At 38.9% G+C, this 20,062-nt stretch overlaps 2 protein-coding genes and 1 non-coding gene across 3 annotated transcripts; 2 read left to right on the top strand and 1 right to left on the bottom strand.

Annotated features, from left to right (window-relative positions):
* Nucleotides 1-2,652: 2,652 nt before the first annotated feature.
* Nucleotides 2,653-2,789, bottom strand: LOC118437529. The gene has a single exon (XR_004836149.1). It is a non-coding gene; the product is annotated as a U2 spliceosomal RNA (small nuclear RNA).
* A 5,783-nt stretch (nucleotides 2,790-8,572) lies between these two features.
* On the top strand, nucleotides 8,573-10,493 carry LOC118437398. Its single transcript, XM_035856368.1, has 4 exons — nucleotides 8,573-8,772; nucleotides 9,065-9,177; nucleotides 9,291-9,346; nucleotides 9,699-10,493. Exons 2-4 carry the CDS (start codon nucleotides 9,093-9,095, stop codon nucleotides 10,485-10,487), a joined length of 930 nt encoding a protein of 309 aa, XP_035712261.1. The 5' UTR covers nucleotides 8,573-8,772; nucleotides 9,065-9,092; the 3' UTR covers nucleotides 10,488-10,493.
* A 2,892-nt stretch (nucleotides 10,494-13,385) lies between these two features.
* Nucleotides 13,386-16,481, top strand: LOC118437427. Its single transcript, XM_035856420.1, has 3 exons — nucleotides 13,386-13,922; nucleotides 14,506-14,624; nucleotides 16,358-16,481. Exons 1-3 carry the CDS (start codon nucleotides 13,457-13,459, stop codon nucleotides 16,451-16,453), a joined length of 681 nt encoding a protein of 226 aa, XP_035712313.1. The 5' UTR covers nucleotides 13,386-13,456; the 3' UTR covers nucleotides 16,454-16,481.
* The last annotated feature ends 3,581 nt before the right edge of the window (nucleotides 16,482-20,062 follow it).

Raw genomic sequence — 20,062 nt, 5'->3', positions numbered from 1 at the left:
ACCAAATTAATCCGGGTTATTAATCCATAATCCATAATCCCGAAATTTTAAGAATTTATGGATTAATCCGGATTAATCCTGACATGAATTAATCTCACGAAAATAATTTAATCACAATCCACATTGTTTTGTGGTTAATCCATAATCCTTAATCCACCCTCAAAAACCAATAATCACCCAGCTCTGGGGATTACTACATAGAAATAAAAGACGGGGGTATTCATTCATATGTAGTTATGTATACTCTCTTATGGAAATGTGTCAGCGACTTATGTAAACACTGGAATCTGTAATTTAATATTGAGTAAGAAGAGTCTAGAAGACTAGACTCAACCAGTCTACATAAGGTTACATCACTTGATGGTAAGGGTGGTAAGAGTACCTTGCGCCAGTCCAAAAAATTTGAAAAAATACCATCAGACGCAGAAAACCAAATTCTAAACACCGAAGAATGCATTTCCCTGAGGTGGACTCCTCCCCCCCACAGGGTCGATGCGAAGTTCCGAGATGTGTGATTCCATGTATTCTGCAAACCGAGAGAGAAGGATGAGACTAGGAGAATACTCCTGCTCCGAAATTCTCTTCCTCGCGTGAGGGTAAGCCTTAAGCTAAGGCGCCAGTAACGTTGAACGGGGAATTGATGGGGGTTTAAGGTGTTTAAGTGCAAAAGAGGAACAGGTCGGAATATTTTTCTGCCATGGTGAACTACACGGTGACCGCGCTAATTACATCGGACAAGGTTGAGCCTCCGTTTTTTAAATTGTGCCGTGGGAATGTCGAGACTGGGGTTCATGAAATATACATTGTGTGCGCAAAGTATTTCAAAACAGAATAACTTCTCCACATAGAAAGCATAAGAATTAAGTAAATTTTTGAGCGAAATTTTCACTGCGAGGTAATGAAAATAATTGGGGTTTAATCTGATCGTCAGAGGGCACAGGATATCAATCGAATGGGTTCATCAAATTACAAAATTTGTTTTTTTGTTACATTCGCGGGATCAATACCGGCAGGGGTTTTTCGAATTGGATTGAAATTGCAGGTTTTAGGGGTTCTACGCATTGACTCGAAATTTAGTTTTTCAAAAATTCCCCAAGCGTTACCGCGCAGTGTGGCGTTGGTCAGTTAGATTTTTCTCAATTTCGATTTATTGTACATTTTTAGAGTAAAACAATTTGAGTGGTGGTGGGACTATAAGTGCTGTTTCTATATGGATATATCCATTTCCACTCTTTTCTAAGCAGGTTTGGGCCAGTGAAAAATTACAAATCGCGATTTCCTGCCACCCCTCCTCCCTCCGTTAACATGTGTCACATATGTATGCACGATATTATTGGAGCCTTGGACCCCGTCTTCCCTCGTGACATAATTTATCGACCTTCTCTTTTAGAGAAATTAAAATTTTTCTAAAAGTTTAAACCTTGGTGAATGGAGAGTATACATGTTGAAGTACATGCATATGTATATACAGTCAATGGAAAAAGTATTGGCAACCCCCACGCCAGCTAAATAAAATTGGCTGTAGCCTTGGAGTGCATTATACAATTGGCGTGAAAATATGTTCGCATTTAGCAAATATAATGTAGTTTTCGATTATAATCATGTTTTATTGATTAAAATTAGATTAACACAGTTTTTAAATAATTTGTTGGAAAATTTGCAAAATTAACCCGCAAAAAGTATTGGCAACATGTGGCCAAATTAATTACGCGGAACAATATTCTTAATCACCGACCCCATTTCATTACGGTAAGTTAATTAGGTGACAAAATATGACGATAGCTACATTTTAAGTCAGCAGTTGTGTTATATTTGGCGCGGCAAGAAATATTCATTTATTTTTCGCAAAAAAAAACCTGGATATCTAAAAATCAATGGAAAACATACTTTTTCATATTTACTATTGGAAATGTAGCCAAGAAATATAAAATGGCAATTTTATATTTCTGCTTTTCCATGGTTGCGGAAGAAAAAAGTCACCTTCGCCCAAAGGCAAATGATGAATCAAGCAACAAATTACTTGAAATCGGAAGATTTCAACATCCAAAACCAATTAGAATTTGAGAACCAACTGTGGAGTCAATATTTCATACAATATGGTGATCAATCAAAAATCCTACCAAGGGGTTTTAGGGTCCAGTAGCCCCATAGAAGAGAAGGCCCCCGAAACGAACCAACTCAAGGTATTTAAATCAGCTAAATACCACCCTAAATAGACTTCCAACGGATGAAGAAGGGTCTAGTGGTCTCACATAAGTAAATTTAACTTATTCGGTGCGGGTTCGATGGTTAGAGTTTGGAGGATGCAAAATGAGGCCCTCAAATATGAATGATGCCGTCTGGGAGTCAAGCTCGGAATAGGATCGATTATGGTTTGGGGTTGAATGACTAGGTCGTTGCGTAGTTAGCTGGTAATTATCGATGAAGTTATGACCAATGAGGTCTAAATAATCATTCCAAGCAAGGTTGCTTGACAATTTATCATAATACAAGGTTACGACAATTGCTTCGAGAGCCTCAAAAACCTTCATTTTTGAAGGGTTAATTATTTGGGCTGTCGCTAACGGTAATTAAAGCACAAAAATTTCTGCTACCACGCCGAAATAGCCGACACATTTACAAAATGATCCGTTATAAATGTTTTTTTATTTGATCGATTAACTGACAAATTTAATTTTGTATTGGATTTATCGGACGACAAGATCAGTTAAACATATAAAAATACATAGAAATAAGCTGATAAGAACAGATACTACACTTTGATTTTAGCCAAAAGGCGTAGAAGGGATTATTTTTTTTGTATCCTAATCTTAAGTCGGTTCCACGGTCGTATTGGGCTCGTGGAGATCCGAGCTTTGATTGCAAGGAGACGTTTTCTGGGCAGCTTTTTACGGGCCAGTCGTCGTCGAATCGTTGGCCTATTCACCGCGATTGCAATCATTTTTTGTGGCGCAGTTGGTAAATTGGTCGCCACTAGTCTTTCCAATTTCACAAAGCAAGTCAGAGGACACATGAGGAAATTCTTATAGCCTAAAATAATAAGATAAATTTTATTTAAATAAAAGAATAAGAAACAATTATTTTAAAATTTTAAATACGTGTTTATTAACATAAACATTAACAATGATTCTGAATTACCACGGCAAGTCCTTTGATGCCGGTCCAGTGAATCAGGTCTTGCGAAGAGACACGAACAACCAGGACATTTCGGTTTCGGTAAATGCTTGAAACGGTGTTGCGACTTCGCAGCGTAGCTGTAGAACAGTTTTCCGCAGATCTCACATGGAGGAACCTTATTCTTCTTCTTCGCCGTTGCAGGGGTGGGACACAACAAAAACTCCTTCGCCTGGTTAATTAATTTAAAAATATCTCCTGCTGCAGGGTCCTTGTTCTTATCGGGGTGGTATTTGAGGGCCAGCTTCCTGAACACCTTGTAAATATGAGTGGGTGTGGCTCCAGCTTTGACTCCTAATTCGGCAAAATATTCCATGGTAGTAGAATCTCAATAATTGCAACTTGATGTGTGCTTTTTTGATTCGCGGATCGTGCACTCTACACTGGAGGCAGGTTGAGATTGTAACGCTAACACAATGTTAAAAGTAAAGTTGAAAGATTTTGTAACGCTAACACAATGTTAAAAGTAAAGTGGGAAGATTTTGCAATGCTAACACAATGTTAAAAGTAAAGTGGGAAGATTTTGCAATGCTAACACAATGTTAAAAGTGAAGTGGGAAGATTTTGTAATGCTAACACAATGTTAAAAGTAAAATTGGAAGATTTTGTAATGCTAACACAATGTTAAAAGTAAAATTGGAAGATTTTGTAATGCTAACACAACGTTAAAAGTCAAGTGGGAAGATTTTGTAACGCTAACACAATGTTAAAAGTCAAGTGGGAAGATTTTGCAATGCTAACACAATGTTAATAGTAAAGTGGGAAGATTTTGCAATGCTAACACAATGCTAAAAGTGAAGTGGGAAGATATTGTAACGCTAACACAATGTTAAAAGTAAAGTGGGAAGATTTTGCAATGCTAACACAATGCTAAAAGTGAAGTGGGAAGATATTGTAACGCTAACACAATGTTAAAAGTGAAGTGGGAAGATTTTGTAATGCTAACACAATGTTAAAAGTAAAATTGGAAGATTTTGTAATGCTAACACAACGTTAAAAGTCAAGTGGGAAGATTTTGTAATGCTAACACAATGTTAAAAGTAAAATTGGAAGATTTTGTAACGCTAACACAAGAAGTGACGTAACGATTTAAAAGCATTTTATTTAAATTGATGCAATAAAAAAGACAACAAAATACATCTTCCACCTTATTCCCTTTCAAATTCTTCCCTTTCAAACTCGTCGTCGTCATCAGAGTATGATTCTTCATCCGTCTCGTCTTCGCGTGGCGTAGACGTACTGATGCGAACCTGGTACTGAGTCCAACGATCGGCTCTCAACTTGGCAGCTTGCCTTCTTTCCTCCACAATTAATTTGTTCCTGTTCTTGATCCTAATGAAAAGTCTCGTCTTGATGTACTTTTCCAGAGCTTTGACAGGTATTTCTTGGTACTTGTTCGATAGGGCTTCGCAGAATCCTTTCAGTACGCCAGGGTTTCCGTTGATCTTGTATTTATCTCCAGTACGATGGTATGTTCTAAACTCTTGTTCTAATAATTCCACCCAATTTAGCCACTTCAACGATGGTACTGTGAGATGCTCTTTACCCAAGGATTTGACCCAGCTGTTCTGATTCAGCATGTCCACTTCTTCCGGTGATGCTTTCAAACCAGGCAGAATATTGCACAACTTGGAGGCAACAAATCCAGCAATAAACTCTTTCCCTCCATGTTCACAACTTTCTGGCATCCCCATTGATTGAAGTACTTCGTCGGCATTGGTTTCATTCAGGTCCTTGATGTTAATCTCCACCTCAGGGAGAATTATTCTTGGTGACGAATTATCAGCATCATTTGATTGCACAGTGGTTAGAGAATGTATCATCCTGGCTGACAAGCATGGCTCATTATCTTCAGCTTCCACGGAAGAGGTCTTGAATGTATTTGCTCCCCACGTTAGGCACAGCAATTTGAGCCTCCTTTTTGCGTCTACGGCAGAAGGCTTGACATGTCCGGCTCCGAGTTTTCTGATTACGCTGAAGGCGTTTTCGGCCAAATCTTGATTCACACGATGAGTCAGTATGTAGCTTATCCGCAGATGACTTCCAGAAAGCTCCTGGAAAAGGCCTCTCATTGAGCTGATGGAGATCAAGAAGCCTCGCTGGAAAGGATACAGATATTTGGCGTCTCCTACTCGTAACTCCAAAATCGCCGACTCTGTCCTATCTAGCAGGTCTAGTTGTTGAGCTAAGTTTAGTCCAAAGGGTACCTTAGTTTTTTTGGCTTCCTTGACTGTTCTTGAATTGAAGAGGTCAAACCAGTCATTGATCAGCAAAATGAATTCCGCTTCTTTTGGGCGATTGAGGTAAACTTTGCGCCAGAGCGCGGCCGTGGTTGTAGAAAAGAGTACTACTGCATATCTAACTTTCATTTTTTCTTGTCCACTAAGGTTTAAAAGGTGAGGGGTTAATTTGCAGTTTGACCTGAGCTCTCCATTATCCATCACCAACAATCCTGCTTAGTTATCTTGAAACCACCGGATATAGTTACGCCGTGCTTCAAAACATTATTTCTCAGAAGTTTGATTAAATGTGGCGCATAAGCAAACCACCAGATCTTGTCATCTTCAAACATAGGATTCTGGAATGACGAGCTTGTCTTATATATTGAGCACTGATTCTTCCGTACCATCACCCCAAACTTGTTCATTAGTCCACGGTTCTTCCCTCCTAAGTCACTCGTCACCGTTCGCACCTTCAAACCGGCACCTTGGACCACTTTAATCATTTCCAATATTTTCTCGACTTTGAATTCGTCGTCAAACTCGTACCCGATAGGCTGTTTCCACTCTGAGAAGAGTCCTCTGACAAAATAAACATTAATGTTTACAGTTGGAGCATAAACTTTGTCCTCGTCTGGGCAATAGGCGTAGGATCCATCCAACGACATTTCGTCGAATACGAAGGCGCATTGGCGTTTGAATTCAGGTTCATTCTGAAAGTAGTTCTTTAATAGATTAATGACAGGCATGATGATTCCTGGCCGAAACTGAATTTTGTGAGTCTGCCTCTGAAGAGTTCTTGTCGAAGGAAACGGGTAGATCATAGAACGGAGAGACTCGTACATGTTGGCCCGATACCGTAGAGTTATACATTTTCCTATTTCTTCATTGTTCCACAAAATGTGTTTTCGTCCAGACACCAGCATTTGGATTTGATTTTGGGCGAAGAGTTTCTCCAGTGCTTTACGGTAACCATTTGCAGCGAATAGAGTCTTTATGTATTTAGCTCGCCATGTTTTCTTCGCCATCTGAGTCCTCCGTCGATTCGTTGCAATTGCGGACTTGTAGGTTTTTGCAACATTCATCTTCTTATTTCGATTTATTGAAGATCTTCCCTTCCAGTACATTACTTGTCCACGCAGGTTCTTTATTTTTTCCTCCTGGAGATCACGCTGAGCTTGGATATCCTGTAGAGGTGGGGTCTCCTGGTGGCTAACAATTGCTGTGGCTCTGAAGATTCGATCGTTAACGTCATTTTGGGTATTTGTAAAGCTGCAATTATTAGTATGATTAGTAATTTATGACCGCATGTGAAATAGTTACTCATATGTTTTACAATTACTTGACCCTTATGATAAAATGGTTCACAGCAACGAACACAAACGGAGCACTTCCAAGCTTGACCTCGACGTTTACAACGTGTGATGGAGTGAGAAGAGGATTGTTGACATCTAGTTTAAGCCGTATTACTTAAATATAAGTTTGGCCTAAATATTAATATTTGTTTGCAAACCGGCAGAAAAATGAAGCGATGGGACCGCTGTCGCGATAAGGCTTCTTATCCCAGAGATGGTTCGATAATCCTCATCCCGAAAATGCCTGCTACAGATTCTACGATTTTTGGCTCCGCTCAAATTGCTTGGGGTATTGGGGACACAAATTGAGTTCCACTTCAAGGCTAAAGGGAGATTCCTCAAAGGAAAGCGGTGAAACTTCAGGTTCCGTTGTACTTCCGGGCGATTCTTGCATCCAACCACTGCGCACTGAACCATTGCAACTGATGTGAGATAACTGCTTTCACTGCTATGAGAGGAAACAAACACAATACTTGTTCTTGATTGCTGGTGAAATTGCCTAAAAAATTGCTGCGATGATGCAAAGTAAAAATTAGTGTCGCGCAGGGAAACCCTGAACTTCTCAAAGTGTTGAGAATTTTTGTGCGGTTTGTTTCTGGGCGACAGTTTGTGCGACGCACACTGGTGCCAAAGGTACCAGGGTTTTCGAAAATTGAAGTTTTTTCATCGTCGAAGCAATTGTCGCAACCTTGTAATTATTATTACTAAAGTTGTCTAGCAACCTTGCATTCCAAGCGATAATTTAAAATTATTTTGCAAAAACCTGACCTAAGAAGGAATTTAATGTTCCAAAAATGCAGTGACCCCAAACATGTAGCCAAATTAGCAATGCAAGTTTTTGGGGATCTACGAGGTTAAGCTTCTCTCGTTGGTTGCACAGTCTACCGATGTGAATCTGATTGTCTGGGTTGAGAAAGGAGAGACTGATGGAAAACCACTCGTCAAAAAACGAGCTGGACAAAATTTCAAACGAAGATTAGGCAGACATGTTAAAAAGCGTTACAAAAAGATTTTTCCAATCAATTACAATGCGTATTTCTGCTCTTATTGTGTCGAGGGGAGGTGATATGTATTACTAGAAGCAGTTTGTCGCAATAAAATTTGCGTTTTATTGATTTATAATTTTTTAAGGTAAGGGTTGCCAATACTTTTTGCGGGTTAATTTTGCAAATTTTCCAACAAATTGTTTAAAAACTGTGTTAATCTAATTTTAATCAATAAAACATGACTATAATCGAAAACTACATTATATTTGCTAAATGCGTACAAATTTTCATGCCAATTGTATAATGCATTCCATGGCTACAGCCAATTTTATTTAGCTGGCGTGGGGGTTGCCAATACTTTTTCCATTGACTGTATGTACATATGTATATTTACATATCTGTCTGTGTACATACGGAGTACCATGAAGTTGTGATACTTACATAAGGAATGACCTAAGGAGACTTGCACAAACCCTTTCCTGCCCAATATTAAATAATCCTCCATATTCTATTCTCATCTTATAACCTGAGGCCAAATTCCGGCCTAAAAACAAGTAAAATGTGACATCGTGCAAGGAACATGTTATTAATATATCATTTTCACTAGTAATCGTATCTGATAATCGGAATTGCATAAGGAAATAAATAATACAGGAATATAAGTATTCCAGAAAAACCAAGATACTGCCAAGAAGATAAACTGAGAAGCATAAGCCACGAAATACCTGGATGTCCTACTAAATAGAAAGGGACGCTGCCAGTCCTACATATTTGCATAGACATACATATTTATATACACTTTTTCTGTCCTTGCTTAACCCTTTCTAAATGAGGACAAACGTATTTGGGTGTGTGTCGAAAATAAATAATAGTTACTGAAATATCTTTGAAACAACGTTTTAGATAATTACACTTGTAAGTGTAATTATGTGTATGTGCAAATAATCGAATAATCAAATAATGAGGGAGTTCATTATTCCTTCGTATCCTTAGTAATCGAAACTTAAGTTACGACGGTTACGAGATTTTGCAAGCGTGGTAATATTTTATCACTAAAAATCGCATTATACAAAGGTTACGATTTTTACGAAGCTTGACTCATATTTAATTTGGATTTCATCGTAAAGTCGACAGCGGCTAAAAGCCTGCAATCATTATCATTTTAAAAACTTGTGCAATTTTATATGGTTTCGATGAATAAATGATTACTTGTCTATTTAACTAAATTACAAGTATTTTAAGTTTTTACTCTTCCATAATTTAACTACGTATTTTTTATTAAGAATCAGATTTTAATTTTCATATTTGGTGTTGACACTGTTAATTCTAGGTTCAGATACTGAAAATTTGCCGACAACATGGAGAATTTCAGCGACAAAAATCGACACAACGTGGAGTTGCGGTCAACTTTTTCCCCAGAGGAGATGAGTTCTCCAAATTTTAGTAAATGCCGCAATTAATACATATTAATCGATAAGCATATGCTTATCGAAAACTTTTCTTTATTACGTGAGATACATAAGTATTAATTTTTCAAATTCACTCCGTTTATGTAGTTCCAGACTCGAAAAATGTGAACGAAGCTATGTCGAAAATTTTCAGGAATACGTTGGTCAGTTAACTTAACTCATTACTACTGATTCTTGTTATAAAATTTCTCTCCGGTGCCCTCTTTCATAACTACATATGTTTTCAATCAACTAAAATGTTAATGATTTCCGACAAAAGATCAATATTGGTCATTTTCGGTGGTTTACAAAACCACTTTTTTGGATTGGTTGGGAAAATTGTAATACCTGAAAAGAAAAATGTCAAAAAATCATCCTTCTACCCTCGAATTTTGCATAACATATGTACATATCAAAGAAATGCTCTTATTCTCTTTTAGAAATTTAGATATTCAATTATCTACATATATATATGTACATATTTATATAATCCCACAAGTTTGAATTTTCCACTAGATTCTCGACGTCATCTTTGCCAAGCTCGATGTCCCTGATTTGAAAACGTGTCGCCCCGTCTGCCAAGACTGGGCCGACGTGGGTGCGACTTTTCTAGGAAAACGGACGATCTTCCGGCTCAACGAGATTTTTACCTACACGGAGCCCAACTTCGATGAGATGCCCCCCATCAACGACAAACTGATGCGACGTGTCCTCCTCTCGGATAATTGCCACTCGTCCATTCCGTCACTCGATAAGAAGGCTGAAGTTTTTACAAAAACGTTTTCCCAACTAACTAAAGTGTCTCGATTAATTCAGGAAATTAATTTTGTCACCCGGCAGACTGAACTTGTCCCCATTTACCTGGAAGGATTTAGGGCGTTGAGGTGCACGAAAATCGAAAAAATAAGCATCCACTGTGACCAAACTAAGCTAAACACAATTCCAGCCGAGGCGTTTCAAAAACTCCCGCCCCAACCCGGCTTGACCTCGCTCAAGTGCATTATTCATTCAAGCTGTCGGAGATCCCCGAGGTCTCCCGACATTCAACCCCTACTCCAAATCTGGATCGATTCTGCCCCCAATTTAACCACTTTGGACGCCATGGCGTTTCTTTATCCAAATTTGGAGGGGTGCAAAAATCTCAAAGTGCTGAAATTTAGATTAATGACACACTTTGGGGATTTGGGCAGCCTCTATTTGAGGAACGTGACCAAGATGCTTGGACAGGTGAAGGATTCCTTGATCGAGCTGGAATTGGGAAATTGGTTGCCTCAGTACGAATCCATGGGCCAGGTAAAGGTTTAGTATGGAATATATGTAAGCACGCTTTTAAAAATAAGGTTACCTTTTTCAAGTGGATAAAGGGATATACCTGAAATTTAAAAAAGCCATAACCTATAGTTTCGTGTACAGTGTACACTAAAGTAAAAATATCTGATGCAGCTCTCGTCCGGCTGGATGAGATCCCAAAATTGCATAAACATTTCCACGTTGCACTACAATTCTCATCATCCTTTGCAGGAGAAAAGATGTCCTCTTCTCCTCCGTGGCGATCGTGGTTCTTGATCCGATTTCCTTGATAAGGGACAGGTCCTCTTTGCCCTACACTCCCATCGTTTCAATGGCTACGGGTACAACCATAGTATGCAAAAAGGCGCCTTTTTGGGAAAAAATTCATGCCTTTTTGCCGGTTTGCCCGTTTCAATGCCTTTTTGCCCGTTTGATGCCTTTTTGCCTTTTTGCGTGTGTTTCTATTTGGTATTGCCTGAACCATTTTACAAATTTTTCTATGGACAAAAAAGTGTGACAACAATGTAATTGGCTTTACATTTCGGTTGTTCTAAATGTTACCAACCTTACAGTTCTGCACAATTAATCCACAACATTACTTCCTTATATACGCAGTTATGGTCATGATAATTTAGAGTATTTGTGAGTAATTGTACACCTAAAGATGTGCATAATTTTTTTTGTGGTGTCGACGATCATCCAAATCGGATTAATAGTGAATTATCAAAGTGAAAGTGAATTGCGAATTGTGAAAGATTAAAACTAACTAATCATGGAATCGTATTATCACATTGCCCCGATTTTACCAAAAAGGCAAAAAGGCATTTCGGGCAATCGGGCATGGCCAAAATTCACGTGCCTAATAGGCAAAAAGGCATTTTAGGCACGGCATGCCTTTTTGCCCTTGCACACTCAGGGTACAACGAGGAATCAATATGTATCTATAAGGGATGTACATATGTAGATGTATATGTATGTACATGCTATGACACAAATACGAACTATATATGATCGGGTGCAGTGCACGGATGGAGATAATCGAAATAGGTTTGCGGCATCATACAGGGAGGATCATATCAACTTTTTGGGGAAGCCGGACGTCACCCCTGGGCGTCAGGGGTGTGGCCGGGGTAACCTGAGATTTTTATAACAATTGAATATATACTCTAAATCCACGCAAAATTGAACATTTACAGAAATTGATAAATTTGAGAAACTACGCCACTGTCAGTCTCAAATACCCTCAAATCATGTTGTCGGGGAACTTTGAGACTAGCAGTGGCGTAGTTTCTCAGATTTCTCAATTTCTGTAAATTTTCAATCCTGCGTGGATTTAGAGTATATGAAATACAGTTAAATTAAGTGTACCCACGCTGTCATACTCGTGGTTGGGGTGAAATGAGATAAAACAAAACCGATGTCAGGGGTGAAATGAGATAAAATTAAATTGATCGCTGAGAAGCAACATGTGACAAATCGAGGGCTATGGGGAAATGAGATAAAACAAAATCGATGACAGAAGTGAATTGAGATAAAATAAAATTGATTACTGTGGAGAAGGTACATAGATAAAAGAAGTCGATTGCTAGAGGAAGTGAGACAAAGTAAAATCGATGGCTGGCGAGAAATTAGATAGTAGAATAAATCTCGATTGCTGGGGTCGAGTTGGAGATCCTCTTTGGCTTCCAACCGTGCACGACGTGTCTCTCTCTCGCTCTGCAACTGGATTTTCTCTCTTCCATCTGGGTCGCGGGTGTGCCAGGGCAAGTGAAGTGTGTCCCAGGCTTTTCGCCCTATGAGCCTCGTCCACTCACACCCCCCAACTGCGTGCCTGGTGACACCCCCTGCCACACCCGTCCCAGCAACGACAAGCCGAGCCATCAGGCGAAGATGGAGTCGCCGGACCAAGTGCACGGGAGGATCTACGCCATGGAGGACTCCCCCCAGGTAGGTCATTGTTTGGTATATCGGGGTGGTGACCGTGGGGGCGGTTGGTAGAAGAGTGGGGACGGGGTCGTGCATGGCGGTGGGCAGTGTAGTCGGGCCTACGGGGGTCCCATGGCCCGGTTGTGCTGTGAGGGGTGAAGGGGCAAGTGGGTAGTGTCGCTCGGCCCTGGTCACACTGTGTGACCGTGAAGGGGACACGTAGCCCGTGCCCGTGAGGGCGCTAAGGTATTTCGTGGTCCGTGGACGCCCCGCCCAACAACCTTCACTCACCTTGCTTCCGCCGTCACGACGCCGTCCTCATTTGGATATCAGCAGTTCCTCGCGGAATCTGCCTATGATCCCTATCACTCATTTGTCCTGCCTGGGTGATGTAGTCAGAGCCGAATGGACCTCTGGGCCACATTCCCAGAGGTGATAGTGGTTTTCCTGGCTCTACACCATAGCCAGGTTTTCCCACTATTCCTCTGACTACTTTACTTTACTTTATTTACATTTACATATCTAGCTCTGTAATTTCTATTGATGAGGGCTCATGGCCATATCAAATGCTAATAAATTGAATATTGAATAGTAATAGTAGAATTGAATATTGCTGGGGTCGAGTTAATTTTTTGTGGAAATTAAATACTTACATATAACGAGAATTATCTTATCAAATACCTCGCTGAAGCTACTTCCATATGTGCACAATTGCTTTCCTTCCGTTGGCGAGTGGCGACAAAGACTTTCATTTAATTAACATCTAGAACAAACTATAATTGGTGGAATTTCGAGTATTAAGTCAACTCTCACCTGGCGGAAGACGGGCTTATACGCTAGTAATATGTATATCCCTAAGTCAATGGGCTGGATGTGATGTTTCTAATTTTCCGACTTTTTTGAAAATAAATAAAAAAAACGTCAGACCCACACCCTCTGTTAATTAAAAAAACGGATTGGATCAAATCTTCTTGAGATTCCAAAAAACAGATCGGGTGGGGTCTTTACACTCTTTCCGATTTTTTTGAAGATGATGAGTTCAGTAAATAATTTAAAAAATGTATTTCTACATGTACGTATCACAGTTTACTGTGGAGGAGCTTCCTATCATGTCGAAACTAACCAGGCTCTCCATCTATCCCATGGACGCGTACCGAATTCGTGGCTGCTTTGATGAGGACCACTTTCCAAAATTAAAAACCCTCTCTTTCCACAACGGAATGCTAGAGTCGCGCTTGATAACCCATCTTATTTTCTGGAGGCGCCACAGAGGAGTTCAATCTCTCGCGTTGACCATGGATTTCAGAGAGGAGGTGGACATGGAATTCAGTGACACAATCATCCGCTTATTTCCTGCGGTTAAGGAATTCGATTTCGTTATGGAGTTTAATTACACTCCCGATTTAAGCCGGATGCTGAGCCCGTTCGGAATGTGGCGTTTGAAACGGGCCAACGTTCTCGCGAAAAATGTGGGACAATCCTCCACGATGATTCAAGTCCTGACACCTATTTTGGTTTGGAAAGGTAAATAATACACTCAGCTCATTTTGAGTCGGACAACCAAAGCTGAAAATATAGCTCTTCTCACGAAGAAAAATCAGAAATGGCCGCTACGATGACTTTTTTAATGATTTATGTTTACGTAAGAAACCGCCAATTTTCGAATTTTGAAACTCTTGATGCATCAAAATGTCCGTATTCAAGGGGAAGTCAAGTGTCAAATGCAACTTTGGGTATGATTCTTTTTTTACCGAGTGTACATTTACTTTCTCATTTTCCCCAATTTTTGAAGCTGGTGTGGTTGCATATAATTCAAAAATGGCTATGCTATATTGATCCTTCTATGCAAAAATAAAGTTGCGACTGTTTATGTAGAATTCCGTGACATCGATGGGAAAAGGGGTTACACTTTTGGCTCATTTTGTACCTTAGGGAAGTCCATAAATTGTGTCACACGAGAGGATGAGGGGGTAGCGTCCAAGGATCCAATGATATGATGTGACACATGTTAATGGGGGAGGAGCGGGTCTAGGAATTGGCGATTTTTTACCCGCCATAATGTATTGACGGCCCTATATTGATAATATTATTTAATAAATGATTTCAGGCTTTAAAACTGTCCATTTCTCGTACCTTTGCGTGACGGAGGATGACTTTTTCCCCTACATTCAAAATCTCATCTTGCACTGTGAAGGATTTAAGAGCGTAGAAATCTCGGGACGGGAGGTGAGCAAAATAACTTTCAGCCATACATTTTGTGTCTTCGTAACAGGCAGGGATGGTCAAAATATGTGTATTTTAAATACAATTTTATTTGGAAAATACAAAATACGTACTTTGTATTCTGTATTTAAATACAAAATAATCAAAGTATTTTGAAAATACTATACAAATGTATTTTGTGCTCTAAGGTGTATTTTTTATTTTGTATTTTTCTTAGTGAGGCAAATACCTGACAACGAAAAAAATTTGCTAAGCATGCATTTACCCCAACCAAAAAAAGTGACATAAGTCGATTTCTCGGCCATTTCTCAACCGATTTTGATGAAATTTTGCACAGATCATTGTTAGGTAATTTAGAAAAGATGTGCTAGTCGACTTGGCGAATTTTTGATTTTTACCCAAGTTATGTGCCAAAATGTGCAAAAATTTTCCCCTGAAAACATATTTATTTTTATGATTCATACATAACTGGTGTATCCCAGCATGCTCGCTTATCGCAAATATTTTAGTCAAAGTCATTCCGGACATTTTAAACGCAAAATGACCTAAATCGGTTGAGAAATAACGGCGTTATTCAAGTTTGAAAATCAAAAATTTAATAAAAATATTCAGGGTGCCGATAATAACGGCGGTTGTGCAGTAAAAATAATGTCATGGACAACCAATCACAAGTTTTAAATAAACAAGGCCCCAAAAAAATGGGAAATCTTAGTGAGTCAGTGCAATCACAGGTAATAAATAAAATTAGATTGAATAACTTTTGCATCACCGCTCTCGGTTTCATTTTTACTGGGTCCACTGTAAATTTAGTTTTGCATACGCATGAACTCTTGCATTCATTAAATTAATTGAGATTACAAGATGACGTTTTACTATTGAACGAGAAGTTTGCTAAATTAATCGATATGAAATATAATTGGGAACTGGGAATTTTAAATTTAGAAAGAGTTACAGGTCTACAATTTCGATATATAAATTTGGATATCCTATTAATTCCTATTCTGATGAAATCTCCAGACCCTTTGAGGGGGGGCAATTATTCTCAATGATTAATTAATGCTTCCAGGAAAGATGAAACCGAGAGCGGCGATGCAAAAGTTATTCAATCTAATTTTATTTATTACCTGTGATTGCACTGACTCACTAAGATTTCCCATTTTTTGGGGCCTTGTTTATGAAAAAAATGTATTTTGACCATCCCTGCTGACAAAGTATTCTCACGACCTGTCATTTAAGTCCAGGGTACCCACTATTTTTTAAAAATCTACGGGAACCTTAGATAAAGGATTCATTTATATTTCCGTGTAAAACTCATAGCCTCTATGAGGTGGCGCCACATTCGCTAAACTTGAATGTTTATAAATAGTTTTAAAACCGCCATAACCTTTGAAATTCTAGACCAAGTTTTTTCGAATATGAAGGCAAGGAGTTAAACTTTCGTAGTTAAAAAAATTTTCAAAATATTTAAGTTCTTAATTTTTTGCCAGACATTACAATTTTCTTATACATATTCATCGGGGTTCCCGTAAAATTCGTAAAGACATCTCAACCTAAGATTTTTAGGTTTGACGCCACGTCACAGCGTCACTTATCAGTTTTACACGGAGAAACGAATGGATCCTTCATCTACGGTCCCAGTGGACCCTAGATGACCCTAGATTACAAAAAAACATAGGGGGTACCTTAGACTCAAACGGGGTATACTGTGTAAGTTCTTCTCTTTTCTAATAATTCAGGAACCGGAAATCGTGGAGCGAATACGACCCATTTTTGAAGCGAGTGGTGCACCCATTCATTTTACGGGAGGCGTGGTTCACAAGGTGAGAGGATGAGAGGATGAGATTAGATACATAAAAACTAAGTGGGGATTCTATAATACAACCATTTCATTTCACTTAATTTTTCTACTATCTGTAACTCTGTCATAACCACATTGTGTAACACACGAATAAAACCTTCGTAAAATTAAAATTATAAAATTTTCATGCACGCATTTACGAAAGGATAAACTTTGCAAAAGTGCTTAAAGCGATTTCCAGCTCCAACACTAATAAGTATTTTCCCGAAAACATTGTTTTACTTTGAAGTGCATATCTTTCAATGACAAGTCATAATGTGTAACTTCGATGCATTGTTGCAACTTCGGGTAAAACCCATGTCATTTTGTACATATCTGGAGTAATTTAAATATGAATTAATCTGAACTCCGAATATATAAAAAATAATGACTGCTTATTGGGTGGTGAACCGAGTCGAGTCAGATACGGACGCACAGGTCGACAGGACCCCTTCTGGGCCTGTATGAAATAACGTGTGAGAAGGAGTAGAGTCCTTTTTGGGGGCTGGTGGGCCACGAATCTTTTTGCACTCGATTCGGGCTTAACTATTGACTTCCTGGCGCACCTACTACCCGTGTACGTCGAGTAAAATAATAACCCAAATGGGGGGTTCCACAGTTTTTGAACCATAAATCTCAAAGTAAATCAATAAACAAGTTAAAATAACCAAATAAATTTGGCATATGTTTAAATATTTTGCTTCCCCAATGAGATGATGGATTCGGATTGGGTTTTTTATCAACCGTATGCAAGTACCTTCATTTTTCAAATTGGTTGTATTCAGCGATTTGTAACCGTTGTGGAAATATTAGCCCCAGAAGCCCTAACAAAATCCAGGTGTCGAGATCTTCGGTTTTCAAGCCCCAAAAGTGGTTGGAAGTAACTTTTGGTAAGTTATTTATTATTACTATATCCTAACCTTCAAATTTTAAAAATAAAAACCCGTGGCCCCCCAGCACCCAAAAAAAGACCCTACTCCTTTTATCATGCAAAGTGGTTCTACATGTCGTCGGTTTTCTCATTTTGGATTTAATTAATTCTAACATCCGCATCAATTCCATAAATGGAGGAAATCGTTGGATGATCGCCAGATTGGATGATTTTGAAAAATCGGCATGGGTCACCCCCATAGGGTACCTCCGGTTCAAAAATTTTCCAATTTTGCTTCATATTCTTTCATTAGGACCCATTAGCACGCTCCATGCCAAATTTCAACTTTCTATCACAAGTTTGAAATTTTATTGAATAATACCCCACCCACTTATATGACCCCCACCGGTCCAAAACTTGTTTGATTGAACCCATCTTCGAACTCGGTCGTTGCATTGCCCAGATACATGTCTGTACCAAATTTGGTAAAAATCGGTCAACTCGTTCGAGAGTTATCGAAAGGTAGACGGACAGACGGACATGACGATGTTGGAAATAAGAAAGCAACTATCTGGGAATATAATGGTGAAAGAAATTTGAAAATCCGATTAAAATTGGATTTTTGGCGTGGTTTTGAATGAGTGAAAGCTGGAGTGAAAGCGATTTTTGGGCACCTTTGAGTGGGTGTGGCGGGCGCAAATGTGGCCATGGAATCAAACCACTTCAGGGTTCTTGTTCATTCATGGGACACTACAACATATCCAAAGGACATCGAGATCCGGGAGTTGATAGTACACAACCTCCCCTCCTAAGAACTAAACCCTATGGTGGACTGAATGGCCTTCCCTAACTGGCCAATAACCATCCCTAGTTATCTTAAACTTTCCCCTAATTTCCCAATATATTTTATTTAACTAAATTATACACACTAAACAAAAATAAATAAAACGATTTTTAACCCCGAGAACTTTAGGGTCGAGATTCAGTTATTAGCTATTATTTTCGACCTGTTAGGGAAGGCCATTCAGTCCACCGTAGGGTTTAGTTCTTAGGGTATCCCATTCAGTCACTTAGGGTCGCCATTAAATGCGACCCTTAATGCAAATATGTATTTTATCATTATTCTCTGTAATTTGACTGAAAGCTTGTCAGTTTTAAATCATTGATGTTAATGTAGTTGCCCAAATTTACAAATTTAGAAATTATAAAAACAATTCAATTAGCTCGAAAACATGCATTTCTGGATACATACATAAATACAGATGTACAAGGATATTTTGGAATCGAAAAATGACACTAGACTAAAACAAGACACAAATTTATTATGTCCTCATTTTAAATTTTTAGCCTTACTGAGCTTGAAGCTTTATATGTAACCCGAAGTTTTCTTTCTAATATTGATTTACAGTGTCGGACAGAAATGAACGTCCAGCTTATGATGCCGCACCAAAATTTGCATAGTATCTGAACTGTTCACACAATCAAACTATATTTGATATCAAATTGTAGCTCCTTTAATATTCTTTCGAAATCAATAATTAGTTATTATATTTCCACTGGGGAAATATGAGAAAACAAATCATGAACAGTGTAAGGTGCAAATTATCGCGTCAAAATTGTACGTCCATTTATGCAAACCAACGATTTATTTGACAACTCTAGCAATCTTATAAACAAATGTATATTCTAATACTTTGTTGGGCCTCCTTTAGCCGATAACACTGCTTCAAGACGTCGGTGCATTGAGTTTACTAAATTTTTTGTCACGTTTGTCGGGATCTCGTTCCAAACTTTTAGAATCCGACTTTTGAGGCCATTTTTTCCAGAAAATCCTACTTTTCGAATTTCTCTCTCAATACGCTCCCACAGATGCTCAATGGGATTCGGGTCGGGGCTCTGTGGGGGCCAATCTAGCTTCACAATTTTATTTTTCTTGAAATATTCCATGGTGGATTTTGCAGAGTGCTTTGGATCATTATCTTGTTGGAAGGTATATCTTCGACCGAGTCCCAATTTTCTGGCTGATTCCTTCACGTTGCGGTCAAGTATTCCCTGGTACTTATATTGGTCGATTATTCCTTCGACAAATTCCATGGTACCAACCATGGAATTCGAAGCCATGCAACCCCACACCATGACCGAGCCACCTCCATGCTTTACAGTTGGATTTAAATTTTTTGGTTTCAAGGCTTCATTTGGATATCTCCATACTCGACATCGTCCATCAGATCCAAATACGTTAAATTTTGACTCATCGCTCCATAAAATAGAGTTCCAGAAGGCATTGTCCTTCGAAATATGCTCCCGGGCGAACTTGACTCTCTTGGTGGCGTTCCGTTTTGAGATGAGGGGCTTCAGAACTGCAGGATGCGACCGAAGATTTTCCGTGTTTAGGGCTCTTTGGATGGTACGGGGACTAACTTTTTTATTAAACATGGTGGTAACTTCAGTTGCTAATGTTGGCGCGGCATTATAAACTGGACATTCAATTGTGTCCGACACTGTAGTTAATTCCTCATAGTTTGACTTCTGAAAGAAGCAATTACTGCTATGGTTGTACAATTCCCGCTCCCTCCGAATAAATTCCCGTACTTTGCCTCGCTCCCAATCGTCCCAATAAATTCCCTGTTCACTACATATATTCCCAAACATATGTAGTTCAATAATGTCATGCTTTAAAAAAAATCTACACAGGATGAATGAAAGAAGTGGCATTTATTTTATTACTTTAAT

This window comes from Folsomia candida, unplaced genomic scaffold (assembly GCF_002217175.1).
Source record: "Folsomia candida strain VU population unplaced genomic scaffold, ASM221717v1 Fcan01_Sc013, whole genome shotgun sequence".
In the NCBI taxonomy this organism is placed as follows: domain Eukaryota; kingdom Metazoa; phylum Arthropoda; class Collembola; order Entomobryomorpha; family Isotomidae; genus Folsomia; species Folsomia candida.
The sequence above is the reverse complement of the archived record's forward strand: the minus strand, read 5'-3'. Positions and strand labels throughout refer to the sequence as shown.